The sequence below is a fragment of the Embiotoca jacksoni genome, unplaced genomic scaffold (assembly GCF_022577435.1).
Source record: "Embiotoca jacksoni isolate LCO1_2020_lvr unplaced genomic scaffold, fEmbJac1.0.p SCAF_12, whole genome shotgun sequence".
NCBI classification, from domain to species: Eukaryota; Metazoa; Chordata; class Actinopteri; family Embiotocidae; genus Embiotoca; species Embiotoca jacksoni.
Window position 1 is genome coordinate 11,940,346 of NW_027185252.1, and position 18,786 is coordinate 11,959,131.

Consider the following 18,786-nt stretch of genomic DNA (forward strand, 5'->3'; position numbering starts at 1 on the left):
GCAAAGGTTAATATATATAAAAAAAAGTACACTTGGAGGATAAGGTGGGGAGCCTCACCACAAATCCAGGACGACAGAAACAGGTGTAGCCATAGCCTGGATCATTCTGAATGCATATCCCCTGGTTGCAGGGCTGTGGAAGGCACTCATTAATGTCATCCTCACAGTGAAGGCCTGTCCAACCTGCCAGGAACAAAAGCCCACAGAGTGCCGTGGTGAGCCCAGGCTCTCCCACTTCCACCCTCTGAAGTGAATATCAATCAGATTCTCTTACATTGATTTGCTTCTTTTTGGGTTCACACACATACACAGACAAGAAAAGGCTTTCACGAAAGAGTAAGATGCCACATACATTTTAATGAGCTGAGGTGGTATCATCTTTTTATCACTGTCTTTTTTAGTACTGTATGACTACAGGTTTCTCCCTGGAGAAAGGTAGATGACTTTTGAGTGGCTTTGAGGCACATAAACTATGTAGGCATCATGGTAACCTTCACTGACACTGTGTATGGCCCCTTTCAATCTAATATGGGTTCTATAAGTATTAAATGGTTTACATATGGTAAACTGTACTCTACCATATCTAGGGCATAAGAAAAGACTGAATACATCTTGTTCACTTAAAAACAATGTCATGTCTTCTAGGCTATGCTTTAGTAATCCTGCTCATGAGTTGCAAAGGTTGCCTGTAATGGGTCCTACAAAAGAAAAAAACCTGCCTCATTTCAAAGTAAATTGAGAAACTTTCAGGATATCTGAGTGACTCACCTGACCTGCAGTGGCAGACGTAGCTATTAATAAGATCTTGGCAAATGGCACCGTTGTGGCAGGGAGCTGAGCAACATTCGTTAACATCCACTTCACAGAAATCCCCCATGAAACCTGGTGGACAGCTAAGAAAACATGTCATGCTTTAAAACTGCGAGGCTGTCTCACAGTGCTGTCACTCCCTTCTGGTGGGTTTGACAAGTTGTATCCGAGAACTGCTTCTTTTCGTTATTACTTATCAAACAGTACTGAAACTTTTCTTTTTCGCCAGTTGCTGCTTCTTATTTCAAATTTTACTATTTACAACAGAAAAATCAAATTTATTTTTGGGGGCAATTGAGGCACACAGCAGAGGAATAAAGACAAAAGCATAAAAACCCCCAGAAATGATAGTTTTCTCAAACACAACAAATGATCATTAAGCGGTAATATTAGATATAGCTTACAAAGGTGGGGTGGGGGGGGGGGGGCATGTGCATTATAATGCAATAGTATGGAATGTATTAATAACCTTTACCCTAAGATTCTTTATCCAAACAGAGAAGAGCTTTTAAGGAAAATAAATCGATTTATTGAATTCCCGTTTATCTGTCTGTCAATCCCCCTTACAAAAATATTCACCGCTGACAACTCAAATACAATTTCACAAATTTGACATGCTTGACCTTATTTGAAGGGAAGAATTAGAAGCCAATGAACCCTGCAGGTTTACAAAATTAAAATATTTGGGTGTGGTAATTGTTTTAGGAGACAATTTACACAGGATGAGATACACCTCGAGCAAGGAGTTGTACCACTCTATTCTGCAGATGTCATTCCCACCGGCTTAAAGATTTGTAGAAGAGGAGTCATTTTACACATGGACAGTGAGCTTGATCATGCATCAAAGCTACCCGAGGCCAAGGAAGCCCAAGGCCTGCTGTCATGTATGCATTCCCAATTCACAGTCACCAAACCTCAAACCCACTGAATATCTTTTGTGAAGTTTTGACAACAGAAAAGGTGACATATGCTAAACGACGAAAAAGAAAGAGTGCAAATTCTCAAAACAGAAATGAAATTGATTTTATGTTTCAGTAAATGCTAACAAACTCTAGCTGTGTTTATGAGACTTAAATTATTTTTTGGGGAATTTGACTGCTGTTGTAAACTGAGATGTGTAAAGCAAGCAGGATTTAATCATGTAACACTGCAACATCTGAAAATGAGTTGAATGCATAACCTCTCGGCTGACCACCATCACAGACAATGGAGTGGGTTTCTGGCCATTTTCTGAAGAGGTGCACGGTTTATGTGTACCACTTTACACATAACATGCAGATAAAACAACACTCAGTCGATGATTTCATTTTTAAGAGAGGTACTTTGGTCAAGAAACTATTGTATGACTGATTTTATATTCTAGCTTATTACTCAGTGTACTAGCCTGACTGGGCTCTCTCCATCCGAGTGCACGAAACATGCTTGCCTCTCCAAAAAAAATGTTTTAATGTGATTTTAAAGTCACAGTCCAGGATGTAAATATAAACAAGCTGGTGGCCTCCTCAAACAAAAACACAAGCTTGGAACCTGGTGTCATTCAGAAACTGACCAACTAACACTGAGACAATGGAGCTTAATTGGTTTTCATATAAAATGTGTTTTTTTTACATGAGCAATCAACATAATATCCACACAGTTATAAACTGGCTAAATGTTGGCTTTCAATCTAAAACTCAAACTCTTTAATCTCTAAAACTAACCACTTAGTATAATAGTAAAACTACTAGTGGAACAAATTTAATTGTATGTACAATTCAGTTTTGTATTCAGCAAAAAAAAAAAAAAACTATGTTGTGGAGAGAAGTGCACACAATGCATAATCATCCTACTGCAGATCAGCAGGACACTAGAGGACATTATTTAGTAGAGTGTGTGTGCAGATACTAACTCTGCCCTTAGTGCACACATTTATCTGTAAATGAACAACATATATTGCCTCCTTGCAATATATACACAAATAAGCCTTAAATGAAGGGCGCATCATAAAAAAATGCTGTGCTGAGGCAGTTCAGAGCATCAATAAATGACACTGCAAAGAGCAGCACCCTATTTGGAGTTGTAGTAGTCATCGTCACATAAATCATGACACCGAGCATATAGCAGCACATCAGCACAAGGTTAGACAACGTAATTAACTGTGAGGCATCCAGGGAGATGCTGTGTCAAATCGGCACACTCTTACTACATACACCATGTATTCAGATACACTTCATCAATCAAGGGATAGCATGCCAGCAATTAAAAAGTAATGTTTCACTTGCAACCTACCAGGAGGAATGCTGCTGTATACGTGCCCACAGATGTAATGCAGCACCATTATTGTCACAAAAGATGCATTTTTAATTAGAGAAAGGCAAAATTCTACAACACTGATGCTGTCAAAAATGCAAATTAGGATTTTGAAATATTTTTTAACAGTTTCTTTAATACTGCAGCTCCCCAATATTCTTGAACTGAGTGGTTTGCTTAGCTCCATCCAGTAAAGTTTTCTCACTACTGAGCTATACATTCAAATTGACTGCAGCTCACATTAGAGTTTATATATACTGTCAAGTATTGCTTTTTGTACAGCTCCTACTAAATCACCCTAGAAATCCAAAGCGAACAAGGCCTGTTGTGCCTTGTTATAATTGCAAAGCTTTAACAGGTCAATCGCACCTCACAGAAAATAGTCAATTAAACTGTGGCAATGTCTGGTTTTATATGACACGTGAACATTCAGCAGGTCAAGTGGCTCCATTCACAGCTCCCTGTGACTTTGTCCAGAGACAATCTTTGAATGTCAATTCATTAAAACAATAAAATATCAGTGAACAAACTCACCTGCACGTGAAGTTTGATCCTTCACCATCAACGCAGGTGGCTCCATTGAAACACAGCGAGACATTAGAGGCGGTGTCTTTGCACACATCTATATCAATCTCACAAGTTTTCCCCATATACCCATCCTGGCAGAAGCATGCGTATTTATCAATGAGGTCCACGCACGAGCCTGCATTCCAGCAGGGACTGCAAGCACAGTCCTGTAAACAAAAAGACATAAAAGATACACAGGAGTGAGACACTGCAGGAACAATAATAATAAATTTGAAACCATAAAATGCACAATTTTCCATGTATAATGCATTAAGACTGGTTAGAAAATAGTAAAAATCCTTTGATTCAGAATGGACTATTAGTAGTTTAAAAGCACATGATCGGATTAGCCATTCAACAAAATACCGGCAGAGACCTTGTAAGCAACACAATGTTTTATCTCTGGAGTCCAGCACAAAGCTGTGGTTTAAATCAATTGGGCATTAGACTAAGCAATTTCTTTTAATCACGTATTTGTACAATGCTTACATGATCCTGGTGGCCAATTGACTTATCTTGTGGAAAAGTCAATAGAGTTAATGATACCAAAGGCCACACAAAGATTACAAAATTCTCCTGACATTTCTCGAGAACACCCAACGGGTTTTTTAAGTCAGCTCAACTCACGTCAATGTTTGTTTCACATCTGCCACCAGTCCATCCAGGCTCACAAAGACAGGTGTATGAATATATTGCATCTTCACAGCTAAGAAGGTCACAACAGATGGGGTCACAATTAATAAAAGGCACTTATTGTGCTGTATGCAGAATCCTTAAAAATATATAATCTTTTGAATTAAGTTGTTATTCCCCTTCAACCGAATTAATGACTATAATTTAAACACCACTGAGACAACCTGTAAGTGTGTCACTAAGCTTTTAAAACATGTGACATTATGTCTCCACTCACTGCACTGGCAAGTGGTGTAATTAAAAATAATGTCATGCCATTGCTTCACAATTTGCTGTGTTTCTATCTTAAATGATGGAGAAAAACCTGTACCTCCCGTGAAGACAAGGTGCCGACATGCATTCATCAATGCTGGTCTCACAGTGGAGCCCAGTGAAGCCATCAGAACACAAGCAGTGGTATCGATTGGGTGCATCAATACATTTTCCACTATTATGGCATGGGCTTGAAACACACTCGTCGATGTCAACTTCACACCACGGCCCTAGGAAGTGAAGCACGTTTTAGTAAAACATTATACATTTAACAGCTTCTCACAAAATAGGTCTGTTTTATTACTTCAGTACTCAAACTGGTCACAAAGACATGGCTAAATAATAACATTACAAAGGGATGCATAGCTGCAGGGGAGTCCGGGATATGGACAATTGACTCTACATTTGGAGAAGTAGGTTTGATTCCTCTGTCAAGTCTGGGATCCATTTTATTTTCCAACCCTGTAAACTATACAAACAACGTGGACATTCAAAAGCAGAGTTTTTATAATCCTGAAACAGCTCTAAAACAGCAGTTTGAACCTCTGGAGATGTCACTGCACGCATGCTCTGGGCCATACTTCCATTCTTAAACAGCTTTGTTGGCTTGACAAACTGCGAGGAACAAAATACTACTGTGGCTATGTTTAGTGCAATGAGAGAATATGTGGACGAAATGCATCAGTTTGGATCTCTTAGTATAAAGTTCAATGGCAGACATGATCTACTTTCCAGAATAAAGAGACTTGTCTGCTGGAATTCATTGCATATATCTTTTCATGGAGTTTGTTGGTCATAACATCTTTATCCTTCAACAGCAACTGTAGGGTTATATGCTCTTGTCAAGCAATGTAATGAATATCTGCAAAACTGTCCCATTGACTCTGCTTTGTCAGCATCATTCAAGATTTTCAACGAAAAGACGTGCATCAATACATAATGCTGTAATTAAAGGTCACTTTGCTGCACGAAAGAACATCCCATCTATTTAAACTGAGCTGGTATTTGACCTTCCTGCACAAAGAAAATCCTATTCAAGTGTGTAGATTTCTCTATCAACACAGAGTAATGAATCAAAAACTGAAAAAATGTAAACACAACAGAAAAATGTTGAAGACCATTACATAGAAATTTGTAAAGTTTTTACACTGTCTTCAGTTAAACCATACACTGCGACTTTTAGGAACATTTACCAAACCACACTTATTATTGTCAGACAAGAGGTATTGTATTGATACTAGTAGGCAAATCAAATAAGGGCCAGACAAAAAGGCAAGCGTGTTTGCAGGATTTGGATGTCTTTTGTCACCATCCAAGGGTATTTTTAAATTTCTACAGAATCATTCAGCAAACTTTTGTTATACCTAAGAAAATGCAAAGTACAAAATTTGCAGTTCATAGAGTAAAACCTGAAGCAGTGAGCATGCCGTCCAGTTAAAGTTGCCTCACCAGCATGACATGTTTTTCCTCTCCGTTTTCTTCAGTAACCTTTTATATAAAGTGATCACATACTGGCAGGAATGGTAAACATGATCGTGCTGTGAGCATTGCATTAAAGGATTTCTGGACTCTGTAGCTCAGATTTTTTGTATCACATATTATTATCCTATTACTGAGAATGTACTTTCTTTGAATATTTATAATGAAATGGTTCGAGACACATAATTCAAAGAGGCTTTAAACGTGTCTCGTGATTCTGTTTATACTTTAGCAGTTATGACGCATAGAAACATCCTTTAGCTTCTTTTCAGCATTAACTTTGATTATCAGTATCCAGCTTCCGCATAAATAGCAAAGGAGTCAAAACATAGAACAGAAATATTTCTAACTGAACGTTTTAACTGAGTTTTTAAACTTAGTTTTCTGTAAACTATAATGTGAAGTGGGAACAATTATTAAATGTTACTTATTTGACTGATAATAGTATAATTAATGACAAGAGAATCTTAAGAGATTTAAAATTATGAGATTGAGATGGTTTGGTACTAAAAACTATAAAATAATATATTTTTAAGGATCACAAGACTGAATAAAACACAAACGTGTAAAATATGGGACCTTTAAAGGGCTAATTTACACATATTCTGAAATGTCTGTCTCTGTCCAAACACACCAGAGCTGAAGGGTGGTACTGAAAAATTCACCAGCCACATTTCTCTCTAGATCATTGTCCCGGATATTTTGGATAACCCAGGGAACATGCTATCACTGGTTTTCAAAGGCGACTACAGTATTTCTTCATTAGAGTTTAGTTCCAGTGACAAGTGTTGAGTGAGGTGTGCTGTTTTTTGTTGCTCTGAAATCTTTTGATTTAATTTTTCACTTCTGTGAGCACCACAAACAAAACCCCATTCACCTCTATTATGTTGAGATGGAAGCAGAGATCTGAGAGGTGAATAACTCAAAAGCTGGAACAATAAAACCAAAGATTTTTGCCTTGCTATGTACCACTAAATCCGTGTGAAAATGTGTTGAGTTTTTTTTTTATTTTCTATTTGTGATGATGTCACACTACAACAATAGTTGCCCCTGAGAGGGCTCAGTGAAGTGCAGCACTGAACTAATGGAAAAGAGTGGCACAGTGGCATAATAATGGCACAATGCTCCATGCAAACTATGCTATCAGACACATTTAATATAAGTCTGAATATTCACTAAGCAAGTCAGCTTAAGTCAGAGTGTTGATAAGATTCATTATTGATGCAGACCTCATAAAAATAGCAAAGGAGATCACAGAAAAGATGAAGGGGAGGAGAGAGCTCAAGCTGTGAAGATAACACAAACTGTCAAAATTAGTCTTCCTCCAGCCAACAAATCACATTGCAAATTGGGAAAACACTCTTGATGTTTGCAGTAGTCTAAATTATAGCAGGTACTGCTGTAGAGAGATCCACAGAAGTGACTTCTTTTGCAGAGGAATTAAAAATAAATGAATGGGTGGTGGCTAATTCCACAACCAAGGATGTTTGTGATGTTGTTTTTCACTAAAATGGTAAACAGATTATTTACCAACCCTAAAATCTCATTCCAGGAAAAAAAAGAGATGAAAAATGATGACTGACCCATCGTTAATCATTTGTTTAGCTTTTCATCTGTGGGCTCAGACAGATGTAAACAAATATAATGACAACAGGCACAAGAATTCATTTATTTGCTTCCTGTGTTATATTTGTGATTGAGAATAAATAAATGTATTTAGTGCACACAAATTCTATCATTTTCTCCCATTACAGAATGCAAAATGATTCCTTTCTTGTACCAAAGTAATAACTTTGTCTTGTTGAGCTAAAACAGCAACAAAAAAATTCACAGTTTATGAAAAGGTTAAGAAACGTTTTTGAGCCCAAAATGAAAAAAGAAAGAAAGTTGAGATGCAAAATAAAGTGCAGATACTGTAATGTAGTGATGAAAGAAAGGATGCAATAAGTTAACAGGTAATAGTCGAGAAATCTCATACCGACATTTATACATATTTTTTTTTTTATAACACTTCGGTTTTCATCCATAAACTAATTATTTCATAAATAAATAAGTCAGAATTCAGAAAATACTTTAGATTTTAGGCTGACATTTTACACTGAATTTAAAATATATACCTGCTATATATACTTATTCAGAAAAACTAATATTATCTCTCACAACTAGACCATTGATTAATTTAAATGGGAACAGTTAATGAAAGTTTGATGTAGGTGTAATCATGCATCTTTAGCTACTTTAAATATTTTTAATAAGCACATATAAACTTGCCTGCTATTAGTTATAAACTAATATTAGAATAAACTGCAAAATTATTACAGTAACTATATATATATATATATATATATATACATACATAAATATTTGGGGCCACAGAGTTCTGTATAAGATGCTCATTCATTGACAGCAACTTACATTGAAAGTACTTTGCTTCTCTACAAACAGAAGAATCAGTGAATGAATGGATGGATGGATGCATACAGTGAAATTAATATTTGAATTAAAGATAGCTTGATAATGGATTACTACAGATAGTGTTTAATTGTAATAAACAGAAGTAATAATGTGCATGTACAAATCTTTTGCCAATGAGAGTTGGGGTTCAGAATAGTTAATAATGAATAACATTATTAAGATATTCATAGATTGGCATACAAGAGAATGTGCTATAAAGCACACATTTGTGACTGTTACAGTAGATTAACTGTTAAACAATTACATTCAATTAAAAATATTTTATAGTGTCATTAAGCAATAAATGACATCTGTTTATATACAAAAAAATGTATCACGTCACATTGTTGTGCTGATACTTCTGTTTCTATGAAAATTAAAATACATCTTTAAGAATAAAATTGCAAGTAATGACTGTCTCACAGTAGCAATAACTACTATAATTAATTCAAATTTGACATTATTAATGAATTCAATGTTTGCACAAGCAGCACATCCAGTCACATGAAATGTGCACTACATCTTTAAAGCAGATCCCCGCAGAGACTGAGTGGTGAAGGCAGAAATAACGACCGTGTTTCGTTTAACAAGTTCAGCCAGCAAAAGATTGAATGTACTGAAGCCTTAACAACAAACAACATTGCAAGGGCCAGAACATGATCATCCAACAATGTGCTGACTGAGGAAACTGCAGCAATGTGCTGATTGCACTATACTATCACTCAAGGGACCGCGCTCACTAATGATGGGTGAAGAGGAGAAAATAGAAGGTGACGAACAGTGTGCTTAAACTGTGATTTATATAAACAACATTACCCATTAATCATGTCACTGTAATTGACTTCTGACCTCCGTACAGGACAAAGCACCTATGTCCAGTTAAATAATACATTAGTGGTACTGCAGAGCCTTTTAAACCAAACGTCCTAAATAATGATCTGACAGTTGAGATTTAAGTAGCTGCCAAGACTGCCTTACAGTATAAGATAAAGAGTGCTTTATAGTGTTTATCAATATGACACATGGAGAACAAAATGATACTGTAACTAGAAATAAGGCATAATTAAATGTGATTAGGTTTGAGCCACACCTACTGAACCAGTGAGACATATCGACACCTGACTTGCAAAGCAGCGAGGAACACTTTGAGATTAAAAAATAAATACAAATAAAATTTAAAAAAAATCACTGGTTTAATCTCAATGTTTATCCTCTAAGTGGGTCAGTCTTTTAGAAAGGTAGAAAATAGTGCGAAAGGTTGTCGGCAATGTGAATAAAAATTTTTGGACCTTTTTGCTTCAATTATTTCTCAAACCTCTGACGTGTGTGAAGAGGCTCCAAGAATTTAGAAAACGTGAGCGCTAATGGTCTTTATACAACTTCTTGGCAAAAATTACTTAGGAAGAAATGGTGAAACCATATTTACTAAAACAACAGCAAAGACAGATGCAGTGAAGAAAATTCAATATAGGTAGTAATCGAAGGGGAATAAAGTGTCATTATAGCTTAATCACACCCGTGAAAGTGAGCACATATAGCACCAGACTGATTTAATAGGAAGCAGCTTCAACTGTTGGGGACAAAATTACTTTTGGCATTCGATATGCAAAAGAAATACTCCTTGACTTCTCTGATGGCTGAAGCAAATAATATGTTAATACCATCAAGTGACACAATGAGTTACAGTTTTTCACTGTTAGATGAGATGACATATCAGACTATCAAAGCTGAATAACATTTCAATCCATTCCAATCAGGCTATAAAAACAGTGTGAGATGAATCACCCCGAGATGACAAATTTACTTTTAGACTTTTAAAACACACAGCAGAGCTACCGTAGAACCATGAGCCCACTTTTTTCTTTGTTTTTTTGTGTGTGAAAAGTTGCAATGCTGTTACACGTGTTACTAGAGCAAATATTTTGTATGAGCTCTTGCTGGTTTGAGCCAATCCAAACTGTATCCTCTGGCCACTTGCTCTCTTGGGGAACCCTGTTTCCTCAGATGAGCTTAGAGCAACAGAAAAAGTAATGACTTGTACTATGCTGTGCGTAGGCCTAATAATAAAAGCTGCTTCTGTGGGAATTGGGGCATGCGTGTCAGGTTCTGCTCTCCAGAGTAGCAATACCTCAGAGATTTCCCCCCTCTCTCAACTGGGGAAGGATAAATTGATGATACAGTGTGGAAGACAAATGAAATTAATCTTCCCAGTACCTGACAGGAGTCGGCTTTGGATAGTGCGCGCGCGCGCACACACACGCACACGCACACACACAAAATAGCTCAATATCCGTCTATGTGGAAAATAAGACAAATGGATTGAAGTAAAACAACAATAGCATTCTGAGGCTGATGAAATGAAATAAAGGCAACTAACGGACCCTGAGAAGTGTTCATCAGATAAAACAGTTGACATGAATTTATCTCTTGTTAGCTTTACTGAAAAGCCAGCACTGTATCTTGAAGAGGCAGGCAGGCTAATTAAAAGCAGGCATTGTGACGCTTTTTTTTTTTCTTTCACTAAGCCAGATCTGTGTCAGAGTTGCCTCAATGGCGTGCAGCCACATCAGTCGTGATAAGCTTTTTAGACTCTCATATTGATCTTCATGTCACCTAAGGGCAGAGAGCTACCTGAGTATCCAGGGAGACAGACACACTTGAAGCCCCCGGGCGTGTTGATACAGATGCCCTCGTGTAGGCAAGGTGAAACTTCACACTCATTCACGTCCAGGTCACACAGCGTTCCAAAATAACCAGGAGGGCAAATGCAGTGGAACCTAAGGAAGTTGTGATAACACTCAATTATTATGGACTAAAGTGAAACCCAATAAAAAGCAATGTGGTAAGCATACAGTAATAAAACACTTTGACTGTACATTTATTTGCTGTAACTTAAAAAGCAATTTAAAGCAATTAAAACAGTACACGTGTGTTCTAAAACCTCAGAAAAACTACAGTGCAGATTGACTCAAAGAGCTTTTCACAGAGAAAATAACAAGTAGCAATACATTTCTGTGTGCATCTTCATTTAAATTATGTTTGATGACATATTACTAAAGGGAAGACCTTAATCTATCCAATGAAGTGGTTTATTCAATTCAAATCCCTCTCTGCAGCTGTCGCTGCGTCTAACACATACTGAGCACGCACCTCAGAGGAGATGGTTATCGTGTTTGAAAGTGACGTAATAAGAAAACATGCAATTAGACACCTAGTTAACTCTAAATTACATTTTTAGATAAGCTAAACATCAGTCATCGTCAAATCAGTTATATCATATTAAATTTCTACACAATGCTAAATGGCATTTTTTGTCATGTAGCACATTATATATATTTTAGAGGCGGGAAAAAAAAAATCTGTGATAGCAAATAACTTTCTTTTTTAGACTCTCATAGAGTTAAACTTATAGTATCTTAAAGAAAGAATGTGTAAATATAAGACAGCAAAGCCTCAGTGTGTAGACTACAGAGTCTAGTTCATCACCACAGTACAGATGGACTTGCTTGGCTTGCTGGGTCAGGGAGATGTGAGATACAGGCATGCGATGCGCAGCGAGGTTAAAACACACCTGATGTGAACTCCCTGGACTGTGCAATCAGGGGAGTGCTCTGAGCAGGGCCAGGTCACATGGGAACAAAATCATGACGGGAGACAAACTGGAGACAAACCATTTAGGACTCAAATTGGCCCTGGGACTTCTCTACCCATCTGTCCGACTAAGCCTGGAAGCCCCGGGGCTCCCATTAAGCACAGCAGAGAGAAGCACCAGTGGAGTAAAGCCCAATCTAGATACGTGATGTGTTCCTGCTGAGTTTGCTCACTGTCTTTAGAATAGCAGCGTATGTGTGTCAAGGATGAAGACAGACTTGTTATATAAACCGGAACACTTTGAAGAGGAACACCACCACCTCGTGTGTTTTCTTTGGTTTGTTCATTTGCCTTTCAAAACAAACTGAGGAAATTAATTCTGACTGGCCTTTACATAAAAAAATAATTATATTTATACTTACTTGTTCACAAGGTCTTGACAAAAACCAGCATTGTTGCAAGGACTAGAGGCACACTCATTGATGTCTTCCTCACAGTGAAGGCCAGAAAATCCCATCTTACAATCACAGCTGGAAAACAAATGTTACTTTGTGTCAGATGGAAAATAGATTGATCTGTTTTCTACCAGCACATGCAAAGACTGAAAAAATAAATCTGAGACTTTACTGATATTAATTACACAACCTATTTTGCCTGATTGTCCATAGTGTACAGTAAAATAGGCCTGGATTTAAATTCTTTAACTAAACTGAACGTTTACATGACAGGAACCATTAAGGGAGATTTCTTTGGGACTGGTACGTTAATATCTGTTAAATAAATATGAAGAAAAAGCATGAGCTCAAGACAAATTTTGGCTCAGAGTAATCTGCTATTAAAAATGACATTAGACGTTTTTAATACTGTAAAGTGTTAAAGTTCAGTCACTCAAAAGCCTTTTTCTTATATCCTCAGAAATAAAAAATTGGTTATGGAGAATACTTTTTACCTGTAACTGTTGACCTGGTCCACACAGTCACCCTGGTTCTGGCATGGGTTTGAACTACATTCATTGGTGTCAATTTCACACCAAGTTCCTTCAAATCCTGAAAGATAGATGAGACGGTCATGGATCAGCAAACCCCACTACATCCTGAAAACGTCAGGGCCGATGATAACAAAGGCCCCAGTGAATGCCATTTTAATGGAACTAGTAGCCCCTGTAGCATATCTCATCTTCCAGCTCTCAGCACTCCCTGTTTCCCCTTTGAGAGTGTGTAAGTCTAATAATACTTTAGTGCCACAGACAAATTGGTCTGAGGGTTAGTGGTTTGGGGTTTGGGAGGTGTGTGTGTGTGTGCGCCACCGTGCATACGTGTCTGTGTGTGTGTGTGAGAGAGAAAGTGAGTTACTAGGGGGACATCTTGTTAAGTTAGGGTAAGAGGGAGAGGCTAAGCCCAAGAGCTCTTTTGCCCTTGTTCATTAGGGGGTTGAGGGGCAGGATGGCTAAGCAGATCAGCATGGATGTTTTGTTGTACATCTGAAGGCAGCCTGGGAGCCTGTAATGTTCCACCTGCCGGAGGTATTCCTCTAGTGCTCGGCCTTGATCTGGCCCATTGGATGGTTTTGTGCTGACTAAATCAACATTTACTGTATGCAGGAGTGATTTTATTATATGAAATAAATGAATGAACAAACAAAATATCATAAATGAACCATTAATGCTCCATTCTATGGGAACAAATAAGGGACATAAAGATTGGAATATTATTAACAATCGAAACCCTGATCATGAAATGTATTTACTTCTAAACATAAGAAATACATAATTTAAATATCACTGAACTTAAAGACTTGAAATGTGTTACTTTGAAATTTGAAAAGCAAACATCAGAATTTGCAGTATGTTTGAAAATTTTAATTATACCTTTAAAGTTGACCCTTTGAAAAAAAAAGTGTTGATATACATTTTTAATTTTAAATATAGTAACAGAAATGCAGTAGGGTCAGCTGAATCTGGTCAAGTTCAGACACTAAAGTTGAAGATGTGACATGCAGATCACAATATCAAGAATACCAAGGATAAACAATTACGTTTTGTTTACAGATTCTCTATGACCATCATTTGTCATTTTGCTTAATTTTTGAATTCACCATAGAAGTCTGATGTTCTCCTGCACTATATGTAATCATAACAGGAAGTAATGCTATACAATACTGTAATTAAAACAATGATTTGGTCATTTTTTTTTTGGTGCTTTCAACATCTACTGTCCTATGAATATGAGATGGAAAAAAATTACATAGGTGCAGGAATTGTAAGCCATTATTTGTACTCATCAGTGTGTTTAAGATAAAAAATAAAATAAAATAATAAAATAAAAAAAATTCCTCTACAAGTACAGTAATGCTCACGAGAGAAAGAAGAAAAAAAAAAGACCGACAGTGACGCAGCTCTGTGCATCTTGGGATGTGAAAATGAGAGGGAATCCATGAGACCACAGAGAGCTTGGAGCATCTGGTGAATTATGGGACAGCACAGGTTTCCCAAGCTGGTCTGTCAGTCAAAGCAATGGTGGAGCACCTTGGGGACTATTCCGAATGTCACTACAATGTAATGCATCTTCTGCCACTAAGCAGTGACTGGAGGCTTCTCTTTGACAGAGTACAGAGAGGGATACCCAGGGCGCGTGCTCACGTAGTCATTCTATCATCTGGCTAGAGCTGCAATCTGTGATCACGGCTGCTGCCAGTAAATGTCTCCGAGGAGAAGAAATTGAGGGTAATCCCTGGTGGATAGTGAACTAACTTTGATTGACATTTCAATTGAAATATGAGGAATGTCTTCATTGTAAGAGTCCGAGTTTGGTTTGGACTGCTATATTTGTGCCTATTGTCTTCTGTCAGTCTGATGTAACCCACACATCTGCAATATAGATCTCGATCTGTGTGCTATCATACATCAAATGTCAGATGTCACTGGTGGTTGAATGCGGGCAGGATTTTCATGCTGTACCCAAAATGTATTTATGATTGCAAGATTTCTGTCAAAGTTCCAACCTTATGAGTTTGAATGTTTGATCTTAATCTATCGTGCACCTAATTTGCCAATCAGTGTAATATTTCTACGACAGAACGCAGTGCACAAATGCAACATCACAAAAAGATTTAACAAAAATTTGGGTTGTCCTAAAAACTCAATGCCCTGTATCTTTTAGAAAACGTGCAGCAAAGTAATAAGAAACACAACCAAATGCAGGATTATTTTCCAAATACAGAAAACACTATGAAATACAGACACGCTGCAAGGAGAACAGACTGCAACTGTAAATGTTTCCAGGGGGCACTGAAAAATGATGAACTAGGCTGGGAGATGCTTGTTTTTACCAAAGTGTCATTAAGTTATTAAGTTGACTATTTGAGTAAAGTTCCAGCCTGCTGGGAATCAAACCAGGGACTCACCGCTGACAGCATATGAACCCATGGGGTATGCACCTCAACAACTTGGCTATGAAGTCGCCCTGTTTAAACATTCAAATGATTTAATTCAGATATTAGTCCAGATATCTGCTGCCTAGCCCGCAGATATATCATTGGGTTTTTTTTTTTAACACACGTGCAGCAGCATTTAGAGATGCTTTCTTAGTTTATATGTTTTATCTATTTTGTGTGACAAAAGGAAAACAAAAGCAAGAGGAAAGAGGTGCCACATAGATAACATTCAGCACAGAGACAAATTCCATGGACAGTTTTTTTTTTATACATCTTGGTTTGTCTTTTGAATTTGTGTGACATCATTTGTGCTTTATCTATTAAAATCACAGCAGAAGATAAGACAAAAAAAAAAAAGTTTTTTGGTCATATTTTATTTGATAAAAAGATGCTAACTTTGCAATATACCCTCGGTGGCCATTTTATTAAGTACACCTGTGAAATCAATTGCAATTCAATACAAAAGAAGTGCCTCAAATTCTACTGTTAAAAAAGTCTATAATATTCAGTATTTGGTGACATGGCTGCCCGTCACTTAAAAAAAAACAAATAAAAGTAGACAGACAAACCAGATATCAAATTGGTCATTATAGCTGTATTTCTTATAATCAAGGAGTACAGCAGGCTCGGGAGTCCTTCACATACAAAGACACAAAACTGGGTTACTTGATTAAGTGGGTTAAGAATAGAAATCTCTTTGCATGTAAACACCAGCTACTGCGGCCAATTTACCCCACTGCTACACACCTGGACCACCTCTTCAGCACAGCTAATAAAGGCGCAAAATGATGAAACACCGAGTTTATTTTAAATGTGTTTACTGTACAGCTGTTCCAGACACAGGACTATTTTTATACATTATGTATAAATGAAGCCACTAACCTGTTTCTCACTGGTGTGCAAGTACTCAACCACAGCTACTGCATGGCTGTGGTTAAGTACTTGGACATTTTTATTTTTTTATTTTATTTTTTTTTTTTTTTAGTTTAAGCCATCCTAATCTGTTGGGGTGGCTAATTTAATTATGCCACACTGTTAACTGTCGCTGTGTAGTAAACTTTGGCCTTAACCTGACAAACTGCTCATTTTAGGGCACGTCAAACTGTTTTCTGCCAATGTTCTTGTATTGTAGCCCACCTGCAGAAAGACGTTAAAGTTTTAAACTGTAAAATCTGTATTAGTTTGCTGTAAAACTAAAACTCTACTAAATGTTGAAAGAGAAAGAAGTAAAAAAGAAAGAAGCATGTGGACCAGCCTGGGCCAAGGAGTCTCCGAGATCTGTGGCAACAACATAATGACCCATATTAATGGTAATACATAAGGCAGGTTCAATTGTGTGCCTGTATTATATCATCCGCACTTCATAACCATGTCATTGGGCTTCTTTATTATAAACTGTCCAATGAAACTTTGCTGCGAATTTTAAATATTAAGTAATATTGTTTTTGGTACTACAGATTCCACTGAGAATCAACACTATTTACGGTCTCCTCTATGCAGCTCTTTGCTTTGTGTTTGCTGGTCCTTATGTTTTGGACTGAAGTTCATCACCTTGTATTTCCTGTGACACAAGACGGCCTGATATGTTTTTTTTTTTTAAGCAGTTTGGAAAACAAACTGGGGAACAATGTGAGCAAACCGCAGGCTAGGCTTGAACAAGCGCAAGAAAAGTTGCTCTGCTACTATTTGATATTTAAGTTTTGCTTTCGTTTGCTAAAATGCACCAAAACAAAACATGAAATATTAATACAGAATAATAGTTATTCTGCCCATTGAGAGAACAAAGACTGCCTAATGCACTCTTATTGTAACATTTCAGCAGAGAGAAATTGCATGTATCATTAGTACAAAGAAATAAATATTGACTGTACTTAAGGCCTTTCCACTGGGAAATTAGAGGGACAAGCCACTTCCATATTCAAGGTTTTTTTTCCAATTAGTTTACATTTTGAGTGACTCACTGCATCTTCTCCTAACAGTGTCACTCCCTGCCCACCTGTCATCATTTACAGAAAAAATAGAAAAGTGCTCTGGCTTGATACGAATGCGGATGCACCCATCAAGGTCACCTTTGGCTGTGCTTACAGCAGTAAGTGTCATGAGTTGAGGAGATGTGTTAGTACAGCAGAGGAATCTGTCACCACGGCAAACAGATTTTCCTCATAACAGATATATGTTAGTTTTTTACAAGATCCCTTTTCACAAAATAATAAGACATATTCAACATTATTATATTATTCAACATATTTTCTCAGTATGAGACACCAATTTAAATGTTGTTTTTTTTACAATAAGCGTCCCTCATTATAACAACACATCACTTTATCTTGTTTTATTACAAAATATTCTCATTATATTTACAAACCCACCATATATATCGTTAAAGCTAACTTTTCTCATTATAACATTACATTACATTATAACAATTGGTATTTTACTATGACAAAGAACCTTCAATGTGTTCTTAAATGGAAAGAAGGGTCCATGATTGCCTGCAGAGACACTGTTGCATAGAGCAATGTGCACAATTGACAATCACTGATACCAACCACACATATACTGATTAAACACAGGCGCACAAACCCAGACATTATGCATAATAATACTGTGCCGCATGACTAGATCATCATCATCACAGTAATCCCCCTGACATCTGAAGCCAAACCTATGCCGTTGGGTATGCTAGGTAAAATATGTATATTCTATCAGCACTGTAGCCAGTCTCCAGTGATTTACATAGACACCATTTGGGTATTTTTCCTATTGAGAAACATTCAGGGATTAAACACCAATATTGTCAAATCTATTAATGACTAAGAATTTTTATGAGGGGAAATTCTCTGATACCACTAAGCGATCATTGATGCTTTTTGTCAGCTTTTTTTTTTTTTTCACTGCTGTTGTTCAGACTGGAAACAGAGGTCTCAAAGCTTAAAAGGAAGAAAAGAACAACCTTTTGCCCTCAGCAATAGAATATCACAAGCACGCTGCGACCTTTGCCAACTGAAGGGGCAAACACTCACACCGAGTTTAAACACCTGCTACATTTTAATATAATCTTGCTTCTCTGTGTGCCTTCACTTTCAGAATATTAACCTTGACACTGGTTCTCCAAATGGAGCTGTGATTTACATGCTATAAACTTTATGAAAAATATATGACTGCCTCTCTATCGTGAACCATTATTCTGTGAGATTTCTTTGGAATAAATTTGATCTC

The 18,786-nt window shown here is 37.1% G+C and overlaps 1 protein-coding gene across 1 annotated transcript in view; it reads right to left on the bottom strand.

Annotated features, from left to right (window-relative positions):
• Positions 1-18,786, bottom strand: part of eys (eyes shut homolog) — a 137,719-nt gene that overhangs the window by 63,287 nt on the left and 55,646 nt on the right. Inside the window, exons 25-32 of the mRNA XM_069144847.1 lie at positions 13,085-13,181; positions 12,558-12,665; positions 11,176-11,321; positions 4,670-4,841; positions 4,294-4,372; positions 3,634-3,833; positions 769-893; positions 59-183 (exon numbers count right to left, since the gene is read on the bottom strand). Coding sequence (XP_069000948.1) covers positions 59-183; positions 769-893; positions 3,634-3,833; positions 4,294-4,372; positions 4,670-4,841; positions 11,176-11,321; positions 12,558-12,665; positions 13,085-13,181 — 1,052 coding nt within the window. The remainder of the gene's footprint in view (positions 1-58; positions 184-768; positions 894-3,633; positions 3,834-4,293; positions 4,373-4,669; positions 4,842-11,175; positions 11,322-12,557; positions 12,666-13,084; positions 13,182-18,786) is intronic.